At 36.3% G+C, this 11,693-nt stretch overlaps 1 protein-coding gene across 1 annotated transcript; it reads left to right on the top strand.

Annotated features, from left to right (window-relative positions):
• The first annotated feature begins 770 nt into the window (after positions 1-770).
• On the top strand, positions 771-9,583 carry LOC117402645 (peroxisomal biogenesis factor 3-like). Its single transcript, XM_034003997.3, has 12 exons — positions 771-1,023; positions 1,581-1,712; positions 2,646-2,727; positions 3,135-3,178; positions 3,398-3,522; positions 3,886-3,952; positions 4,038-4,092; positions 5,217-5,385; positions 6,627-6,697; positions 7,085-7,207; positions 7,731-7,827; positions 8,508-9,583. Exons 1-12 carry the CDS (start codon positions 951-953, stop codon positions 8,589-8,591), a joined length of 1,122 nt encoding a protein of 373 aa, XP_033859888.3. The 5' UTR covers positions 771-950; the 3' UTR covers positions 8,592-9,583.
• Positions 9,584-11,693: the final 2,110 nt, after the last annotated feature.

The raw sequence follows: 11,693 nt of genomic DNA, 5'->3' as shown, positions 1-11,693 counted from the left end.
GGGAAAGAACTGGGAGTCAAAAATGAAAATAAATGATTACAATTAGTAGTAGTATTGGTTTCTTTTGATCTTTTTCCTCTCTATCTCTCCCCACCCATCTCTGTCACTCTTGCTTTCTCTAATTTTTCCTGCACTCCCTATGCACTCGCTTCCCCCGTCTTTTGCGCCAAACCTGCACCCACTTGGCTGTGCCTCAGAGAAAACTCTTACCATTTCAAATGCGTTCTGTATCCATTTCTGTATTTTCTCTGCACATGGATGACAAACACCACGGTTGTCCGGAGAACTTCGTTCACAATCTGTTCCCGTCTTAGCTTTTGTAGAATCACAAACAGGGCTTGTTTATCTTCTGAAAGAATAAATAAATACACGTTAAAAACCAATCCATAAATTCACGGCATTGACGCGTATGAGACAGGGTTTCAGTAAGCAGGTCACATTGTGGTTGTTTACAAAATGTGTAACTGTAAAGTAACTGTAAAATACCTGTTACATATATTTACAATATTTGTGAGCAAACATATGTAACGTGCAACTAAAAACAATACAAGCACAACGATACTTGTATTAATTAATACAAATTATAATATTACATACTAACCTTAAACCTTTAGCATTGTGATTAGCAACACCTCACAGACATTCTTGTGAACTTTAACACAGCGAGTTTACAAGTTTAGCCTAAGAAACATGACATAATGTTGATTGGTTCAACAGAACATAGGCAAAAGCTAAGTGCACGTTTCTGTGTATTCACATGTGGAACTATATGTAAACCGCCAAAGTTTCACAGGGATCAACCTGTTCCAGTGCAGACAGAACCAGCTGATCTCAGAACTGAGCGTGCAGTGGTGAACAGACTTTTGCTTGCCTTTATGGATGATTTAAAATACAAATAATACAAAAAATATATATTTTATTTATTTAAGAGTTGTTTTAATTCCTAAGAAATGTTGACATCCACGTGGGGTTTTCTGAAGCGTCATAGAAGGAAGTTTATATTTGCAGGTGTTTTCGTTGGAGGTACGGTAGCCTATATTATTATTATTATTATTATTATTATTATTATTATTCGTAATCGTAGTAGTGTTATTATTAGTATTGTTATTTTGTTATCAGCTGTTTCCCGTGCAGCGTCAGACTAATACAAATGGTGGTGTAAACCCCACGACTTTATTAAAAAAAAAATACAGTTGGTAGATGTCAGAGTTCATACTGTTCATACATCAATTTTGTCAAATTTGTAAAAATACGTTTTGTGGAAATCAATGTGTCTACTTGATATGTTTTATTTCAGCAGTGAATGCAGGCAATGTTTCTTATTAGTTTCCTATATCTCCGTTTCAATGAATGTAAAACACACAGCAAGCGTATGATAAGGTGTGTAACTGGATTAGCCTTATTCAAGGAAGAGATAGCCTAATCCTTGCAACATTAATTTGCATTATATAATTATAACGTAATTAACTCATGTACACGACTCGTCATCCAGCCAAACCAACTAACATTTTTTTTTAAAATCTTGTTTATTGAAGTGAGCTGTAAACCAAGAGTAAAACATGTTCTTGTCGTTTTTAAAGGAGTTTACCTATTGGGTAAATATGCACAGAAGAAAATGAGACAAATTCAGGAACGAGAAGCAGCAGAATACATTGCACAAGCACGTCGTCAATTTCATTTTGAAAGTAACCAAAGAACGTGTAACATGACAGGTAATTAGAGTATCTTAAATTAATAACAAATGATGGCAATTAAGTGAGCACACATAACTGTTGTAAGGATTTCTATTGCATTTCTTTTTTTACTTTTAGAAAAAAAAAACGTAAATGTTAAATCATCTTACTGGTCATTCTAGCTCAAGTGGAACAATTCCTAATTTTGTGTTTGATACAGGGAGAAAGAGGTTAATGGTAGGTGCCCTGTGCCTGCAAAAGAAGAGCTGTGTAACTCATGCCCCCACGTGTTGAGAATGTGTCTCTGAAGGTGTTAAAAATGACCTTCATGTGTTGAGATAGTTTTTACATAAAGAATCATTGTAAGGTGTTCAGCAACTTGGTCCCCTTAAACTGGAATGAACATTTTTGTTTATACAAATTACATTAAAGTTGTTGTTTTTATTTGTGGGGGGCAGAGTTCTGGTAAGCTGTGTGCCAAATGTGCACACGTACAGACTGTTATTACATGTCATTTTGACACTTCAGCTCAATGTCAACTCTCTTAGTGTCTTTTTATATTGTGTTCAATGTATTGTCAGACTTGTGGAACAGAATCTGTAACCAAGTTGAAGCTTTGTACTGGGGAAAAATGATGTGCCAGATAATTTGATAGAAAAGAAGTGTTCAACTTTAAGGAACTGTGCCAAACATAAAAGCATTTGGTCAGCAACCTTCTGGTAGTTGGATCATTAACCAATGCTGTCAGAGGCATGTAGAAACAACAGGATCTGGACAAGTTTCAAACAAAAACTTTAAATCTGGAGGGAATCTCATTGTAACCTGATGACATTTAAGGAATGCTAATATGGTGTCTGATCTAAGTTTGTAGCCCTGTATGTAACTACAGTCATTTAATCATTGCTTGTTTAACTGAAAATGATTCAGCATAAGATCCCTTACTGAAATATTTTTTTTTTTGGTTTTTGACAGTGTTATCAATGCTTCCAAATTTAAGAGATGCTATCATACAACACCTGAATTCAGAAAGCCTCACAGCTTTGCTCAAGAACAAGTGGGTATCTCTTTTTTTCCCTGGTTTAACATGTTTTGCTACAGTTTAAGTATCCATGGAAATGCCTTCATGACATTTAATTACATTGCTGTAAAAATGTGCACAAATAACAGTCAATTTCTTGTTTTTTTTAAGCAGTTGTTTCAGAATTGTCTATTGGGAAAACACCAAAACATTTCTGAACAATAACTTGTTTTAGCCCATAAAAACTCAGTTATACAGACAGTAAAAAAAATAAACTTCTGAGATTTGTCATTTTATGTATGTTGGATGTAAAGTTTCCGAATAAAAACTAGCAAACCACCTTTTTCAATTTATTTGATCATACATTTCTTTGTATTTTTTATTTATTTTGTGTTTTAAAATCTTTTCAGTGTAATTAAACACATTATCAATTTCTGTTCCAGGCCACCAAATAAGCTGGAGATCTGGGAGGATTTAAAGATAATCAGTAAGTCACATAGTTATAGAAGAAACATCTGTATTGGGCGTATGCATTAATATGTGGTTGAAATACTTTAAAAAAATATATATATATATTTCAAAGACAAAAACATTAATTTCTTTCTAATACCCTTGGGTAGACAATCCATACTGTTAATTTATTCAATTTCTTTGATTCTTGCACAGGCAAAGGTTGGAGTTTAGTGGAAATATCTTTCTCTTTTAGGTTTCACTAGAAGCATAGTAGCTGTATACAGTATCTGTATGCTAGTTGTACTGTTGCATGTCCAGCTAAACATCATTGGTGGATACATATTCCTCGATAATTCTGCTCTCAGCAAGAATGGAATGGTAAGTTTTCAATTGGTTTGCCTTGGAAAATGTAAGTCAACTAAAACAAAACTCACTAAAAATATAACATAGACTGTGTTATTTATTACATTAGTTAAACCTGATTTAACTTTGTTGCTGCTTAAGACCAGTTGTGGCTACTTATTTAAGTTGTCTTAATCAGGGATTACTGGCTGGTAAGGTTGTTAAGGTTGTCTCTTGCAGGGCTTACTGTATTTGGTTTCTCTCTATTTTGACAACCCTTTTTAAATAGAAAAGTTTCCAATACTAGTATAAAGCCGCAGGATGGGGTGTTTTAATTTTGTTTTATTTTTAAAGTGAAGCAATATGTAATCTTTAAGTTGCCACATCCTTCTTTTACAGACACCATTCGCACCCCCTGAAGTACAACAGCAGTACCTCTCGAGTATTCAGCACCTTTTTGGGGATGGTAAGTTATGCAGAGACTACAGCTTCAATCACTTTATCTTTCATATTTATTGGTAGTTTTAAGCCTTTTTTTCCCTCTCTCTAAGGCCTGAATGAACTAATGACTGTAGTGAAGAAAGCTGTACAGAAAGTTTTAGGAGGGTAAGTCAAGCAATTATTATGAATTTAATATTTCACTCTAACAACCACCACTACCACAACAACAATTCACATTGCTATAACACCTATCTTCACAAGGATCCCAAAGCACTTCACTGACACACACAAATGAACAATTTAAACCATTCAAATAAAAACCATCTGATACACAGTCTTTTCATTTTAATTTAAAGTAGGAGGCTAGAAATCCTAAGTAGAAGGCAAGGGTGGTATGGGGGTCGTCCCCCAGCGTGGGTGCAGGGGGGTATGGGGGTCATCCCCCAGCGTGGGTGCAGGGGGGTATGGGGGTCATCCCCCAGCGTGGGTGCAGGGGGGTATGGGGGTCATCCCCCAGCGTGGGTGCAGGGTGCAACGCCCCCCACAGAAAATGAATTTAGTAAGCAAACTGTTTGGGTTTACAATCATTTATTATACACAGAAAAAAGTGGTGAGACAGAACCAGACACCAATGAAACAGATTATATTTGAGGCAGAAAAACAAACAATGTTACATTATATAGATAGCATAATACCAAGTGAGAAAAATGTGAAGCAATTTCTAAATTTAAGACATAAGATAAGCAATATTAATTGATAGTAAATTTGAATACAGAAAAGGTAAGCTATAAGCTGTATTTTGTTTTCTATGTATTTTTTTCATGTATTCCATTTTCTTTTGCATTTAATACAAAAAACGAAACAAAAACACATTTTACATTTCTAAAAATATTCATGGAACCAACCAGTCCTTAAATTTATTTTTTGTCTTCCAAGATTCTGAGATTACATACCTTCCCATGTTGCTGTTTCTCGTTAACTACCGAGTCAGAGAATATACAAGTGCATTAATAATTTTGAACACTGTTGATTTTACAGTTTTCAGAAGTTTGTTTCTGTTGCATTTTCTGTAAACATTAATGCGATTTCTAAAGTAAGTTGTATTTTCTCTTTCGTTTTTAAAATGTTTGTCTTTAAACAGTTTTTAAAACTGTTGCTTGATTAAAATAAATACAAATAACAATAAATAATGTATTGTCATTTACTTGAACAACGTAGCTTGAAAGTAAAAGTCCAGTACATAAATATAAAGTTATTATTTTTATTTTTATTTTATTTTTTTCTGGCAGCATTTCCCTTAAACAGAGCATCTCTCTGCTGGAGTTGGAGCAGCATGTAAACCAGATCAGAGAGCAGGTGGAGCAGAGGCGACGTTCAAGCACAGCTGAAAGTAGTGGAAACAAATTGACTCTTTCTTCGTACATGATGCCAGATGAGGAAAGCACTTTATCAGCTCAGGTACATTTTAATATTTCTACTTCCAAAAGCTTGACAATTCTGACCAATAGTGTGTGTGTATGTGTATATATAACACACACCTTTTGAAGCGAATTGATTATGAGGCAGTGTGCCCTTTCAATTGCACTTGCATTCTCATTATCAGGCAAAATATGTATTGCAGTCTATAACCAATGGCTTCCAACTAACACATTGTAATTAGTTACTGATAATAGCAGTCCATGGTGTTTTCTGCCTGCAGAAGACTAAATTGGTTTTCAGTGTTTATTTTCAAATGCCGATATAAGCATTATTTTTGCTGTTAAATAATAAAAACATTTTATGGTTAAATGATTTGTGCAGCGATGTATAATCTTTCCCTCAATTATGTAAGCTGTTTCACCTGAAAATTATCTTTAATCCCTGTGGCAAGCAGGCCTGAGCGGTGACGTGAGACCCGGAGGGAACGCACACAGCACTGTCTGTGAAATGTGAATGCGCTTGCTTGAGCGTTTTAATAAATAAAAAGATTTAACAAAACACAAACACTGAACAAACAAAATGGCACAATGGCCAAACAAACAGACACTAACAAACAGTGGACGAAACAAACAAGTATCGTGCTGGTCCTCCAGCACGGGTAGCAGTTTTTTTAAATTATTAATCTCCTGACTGTCTCCCATTCCTTCGCCCTTGAACACAGAGTGAGTGACTCGTGCATTTATATGTACAGTTGTCCTGGGATTCAATTACTAATTAATCATTCACTTGAATCCCAGCACGTGAACTAATTTGTGTACTCCCCGTGCTCACATACTACAACACTTGTGCTACATAGCCCAATTTATATCCCGTGCACCAATATATATACCCCAACACACTACATACAACATATAACACAAACTACACATGGGCGGGGCACCCCACCACACTCCCCCAACTCAATGACATGCCGGTGGGTGGGCAGTGAAGTACAATCAATTATTATAAATTATTGTTATTGTAGTTAAATATGCAAAAAGCATTAAAGATAGACAATGCATAGTTTTGTAAGTAATATTTTGCAGTTTAATTTGCACAACCCTTGCAAAAGAAAAGGAAAGAAAAGCAAAATTGGCTGTGATTTATTTTGTCTCTCTAACGTCTGTATGAATAGGAGATGGGATTCTTAAAGCATAGTATCAAACCCACAGCCTGGGGGTCATATCCAAAATTACTTTATGATGTCACTCAGTAGATTCATTCTCATATTACCTCTGCAGGCATGTGGTCTAACAGAGAAAGATGTTGGAACAATAAAATTGCTAAATGAAACCAGGGACTTGTTAGAAAGGTAAGTAGACTGAGTGGACTGATGTTATGTGGACAGTTCTTCTTTGCACTTGTTCTCATGCTTAACTATTTATTACACAAGTGGACAGACTGGCATCAAAAAATACCGTATTCATACAGTCATCATTAGTTTCAATGTTTACAGTTATATATTTTATAATGTAGATCCTCAATAACTATCAAGTACTTACAGTAACTAAGAACGGAACATTTATTTACAGTTTTTGCATTTCTTAACCAGTTATAAATGGAAATATTGTGTACAGTACTTATTTTTTTAATTGGATAATGTGTTAAGCAATTGTACAGTAAACTTGAGTCCTTACAATTCCACAGTATTGACGAAACAAAACTTAATTTTCTTTTCTCCAACATTGTGGTTTCACAGTCCAGACTTCTACATTGTTTTGAATACCTGTTTGAACCGTGGGTTTAGCCAGCTTTTTGACAATATGGCAGAGTTTTTCAGGCCTAATCGGCAAGATCCTGGGGAGAGCATCGCAGCGGACAGGTCTGTACAGCTGCTAACTGCCATTCGAGTGACTGGTTATATGAATCTAATATAAGTAACATTAAGGGGATCACCTACAGCACTGACTACTGTAGTTGTCAATGAGGTGACATTCAAATAAGAATTCAAATTGTGTAGAAAAAACATGTAACATTGAATACACTTATAGAATACATAGTTCCAAATTACTTTGTTAAAACAGGATATTTTCTCAGAATCAACAAGGTGTAATATTTTTTTTTGACACCTACTTTCATAACTTGCTAAATGCCCCCAGTTTTTGTTTTTATTTAATATTCCAGCAGCATTGCAGTTGGTGCTGGTTTTTTTAGTAATATTGTGAGTTGTTAAAATAAGTGTGTTTAATCATTTTTTAGTGAGTGTCTCATTTCACAGACTACAAATTATTTTTTTAAGCATACACTGGCTTTTAATGCATTTACTTTCAGAATTAAGTTTATCTGTCTGCCAGTTAACATACTGTACCTGTGTTTTATTTTGTTTTGCTATTTTTATCTCTTAGTCTGTCCAATGTCAGTCTTCCGCTAGCCAAAGTCATCCCTGTAGTAAATGGACAGATTAATTCAATGTGCAGTGAAACACCAAGCCAGTTTGTTCAGGTAAGAAGCATCATTTTTTTGTATATTCCACCATTCAGAAACTAAGCATGAGTGCTGATGAACATTATACCTTCCAGCAACTTTAACCCTTTGCGATCCATTTATTCAGCGCGCGTAAGGTCCAATTTATTTTCACATGTTTAAAAGTATTTCTTTTTCACAGTAAAACAGGTTTAAAAGGCACTGCATATCAACAGGACACTCAGTACTGCATCTCCAGCCCCACCCCACCCCTCGTTCGCTGTATTTTTCACATACATCTTCATAGTGGTGGATACCGATAAATCATCTCCTGATCACTCGTTTTATCACCAAACTCCTCAATAATGTGATCCCAGTCATTATTTTATTACTATATCATCTCAAAAAGCTCTGCAAATGATATTCTTTGAGCGCTGGATGCGGAAGCAGCTATCTTGTTTGTTTATGTCTGTGTTATCTCTATGGTGCCGGGGCTTTGTGTATTGCTCAGATCTGCCCCTTTTTTTTCGGCTCCTATCGGTCTCACTCGGCCATTGAACAGTTTTCTCAGCTTTTTCCCTGAGAAAAAACGACTAGAGACCTGTTTTTTTACGTCTTTATGATGATGTCAGACCTGGTTAAGCTTTAATTACCATATATGAGTGTCATCACGCTTGAGTTAGTGCTTCACACTTAATGAAATTTCTTTTGTGTTTCAGGCCCTCTTAATGGCTGAGCAGGTGAAGGAATTTTCTGCTAATGTATATGAAGCTTTCAGTGCAACTCAGCAATTGCAGAAATGAGTTGCAAAGAGGTGGAATACTTGTACTGGGATTGTACACATAGTGCACAACTCTGCAGATACATTCCCAGTGAATCTACAGCAGACGGGACCTCCTTTAGCTAAGCATCACATTCCTAGCAATTACACACTGCGAAACCAAGTTTCTAATGCTGTTACTTAAAGGAAGACCCTGCATGTTTTGATCCACCATTTCGATTAGTGGGGTTAAAAGCGGAGTGTTTCAGTAACCAAGTAGCACCTGGCTTTAAATTGAAGGCCTGTGCTGAAGAACTGTACCAGGACTGAAAACAACCTAGAAGTTGCTCTAGAAGATGTATAACAACAATGATTGTTCAGGTTGTTTTTTGGTTTGTTTATTTTGTCTGACAAACAAACTTGTCCCTTTGTCCATTTATCCTTTCTAACAGTACCTGAAACTAAATTAATTTAGCATGCTTGATACCACCATATACACCTGTCCGTTACTGAGGAAACTAGCATGTTGTTGCAGCGAAACTGTACTTGAGCTTCTCATCTGCAAGTACCTATCAAATTTAAAAGTAATACATCTATTTGAGGAATTACATTCTACTTACAAGTCTCTTACCTTGCAAGTATTGTTGATAATATTAATGTATTAACATACTACACAAAAACTAAATTGACACCAATCTATGTTACAAGAGGCCTGTTAATCTTTTTTTTTTTTTTTTTTAGCTGCTTTTCAGTTGCAAAAGGAAGAAATACACACTTTAATTTAATTGTGTTTTAATATACTGTGATTAATTTAATTTTGAATGAAGAGTTATGTCCAGTAGGAATAAGCTGAATAATGTTGGGTATATTTTATTCTAAACAGGTTCTTACTGTAAAGACTAGTGCAATTTTAATTATTTTTTTTAACAATGATCAATACAAGATTATCTGTAAAATATCCATTAAATATTTAACCTTAGCCATATAGATCACCAAACCCACATCTCCCAAGATAAATAAAATTGTATGAACTTGTATCAGCTTTGTTTGTTTGTAATTTGTGCTAGTTATTAAATAGTATCTTAATTTCAAACTGAAGTTACAGCTTTCCATTCACTACATGGAGGTGGTTTCTCCCACTTCATGGCATCATACGTTCCCTTTTTGTGTCTTACCAATTTTCTTCCCCGAATTTGAAATACTGTACTCATCTTGGTTGGCACACAACTGCAACTCACTTACCATCAACTGGTGAGCTTTGTTCCCGCAGTCAGCACTTTTTACTTCCTGAACCTCAGCAACAGATGTTACCAAGCCTCTAAACCCTGGAGACGAGGTAGGGAAGTCCACACTTGGACTTGTAACCTGACCAGTAGGTGTTGCTGAAGCATGCAGAGGTCCTTGAAGCATTTCTTTCCTCACCCTGATGAGGGAAAAGGCCAATGCAGTGCTCCCTGCACTCCAAAAGTGGTATTATACTAGGTTAGCCACTGGAGAATCTTTGCTTTGTTATGCATTCAGTAAGTACCTGAAATATTTACCATTAACTATACACACTGCAAAAGTTTATTTTAGTTTTAACCTGAATAGTGAAGTATATTTCCTATATGTAGCCAGGTCTTGACAATGTACAACTAAATCAACATTTATATATATATAAAAAAAACTGTTTTGTGAAAGAACATTTAAGACATTTAAATCATACTATTTTTCACACAGGCATTTTGAAAAACAATCAAAACAACAACAAAAAAAACTTTGTTCATCTGATACTGGTTAGTTTTAGAGCCCCATTGACAAGGCATCTAACTGTAAGAAAGTTGTGGCAGCATAGCTGTCATCCCTTTCTTTACAAAAGGGAGCGACTTTACAGCCTTTGAATACCCAAGCATTTTAACCTAGAAAAATAAAATAAGATGAAAACATTGGAACTAATAACAGTGCAAACCATGGTTGTTCTCTTGCACACACTAAAACCTTAAACAACACAAATTTTTATTTTTTTAAAATATTGTTTCACCATTAGCATGAGCATTTACATTTTTAATCCAATAAAACAGGTAACTTTACCCAATATTAAAACAGACACCTTACCACTGTTTTCCCCTCTGTTGCAAATACTTCACCAAGAACAAGTATTTCTGAAACTGGCCTGTGATAGAGGAGACCTGTACTGGTTATCAGGCGCAGGCATGTTCGGGAGCCCTGTGGGATCCGCCTGTCTGTCATGACAATGACAGAGAGGTTGGGTGAGGGGGGTCACTCAACCAATAAAAGTGATGCTTTGCTGTTCCATTGTGCTGGCCCTTCTAGGAGAAACGACAGCGGGAGCTGGGTTCATAAACCTGGAGTAAAAGGCAAAGAACACCAGTGTAGGGAGCAAGCGAAAGCGGCAGGTAAGCGAGGCTAAGGAAGACAGCCACAATAATATAATTTAAATTTCACATTCCCATACTGGGGCGTTCTTGTAGTACAGCTGGGGAATACTGGGCAACCCCGTGAGTGTGAGTGAGGGACCAATAAAGTATCTTTGAAGCCCGAGTCATACCGGAGAGCGGAGGCTGAGGGAAGCTGCAAGAAGCAGCACCTTTTGTTTGTAGTTTTATTACTGTATTACTCAGTGGACCAGCTACCTCAGCTGATGGGGGAGGCACAGGCACCGGTGAGAACTCAGTCCCCGGCCGGGATGATGGACTACCCCACTCTAAAGGTGGCTATCTTCACTTGAGTTGGGGTTACTCCAGAGTGCTATCGACGAAAGTTTTAGGAGGAGAGACCTGATGATAGTTAACTTCATGACACGTCAGCAACCCCTACTTATCAGGTTCCCTACAGACCAGGTAGAGACAAGCCAGGCTGGGCATCGCCTGCAGGATTCAGTGGCCATAATTATGCTATTAATATAATCTTTAGTTAGGGGCAGATCATGGCTCTGATTCACAATCTTAGATGATCAACATTATAACTGAATCAGCCTGATACACTCTATACTGAGATGCATAAACTATATACTGAGTTTACTTGCTTATACACTCTATACTGAGATCGGTCATCAATCATGTGAGTTGTACTCTCCGCCCACATTTTAGAAAATTGCTTGCTGCACATCCGCCATTTTAAAGATTGCAAGCGAGACGACAGGATG

The sequence above is a fragment of the Acipenser ruthenus genome, chromosome 5 (assembly GCF_902713425.1).
Source record: "Acipenser ruthenus chromosome 5, fAciRut3.2 maternal haplotype, whole genome shotgun sequence".
NCBI lineage: Eukaryota > Metazoa > Chordata > Actinopteri > Acipenseriformes > Acipenseridae > Acipenser > Acipenser ruthenus.
The sequence above is the reverse complement of the archived record's forward strand: the minus strand, read 5'-3'. Positions and strand labels throughout refer to the sequence as shown.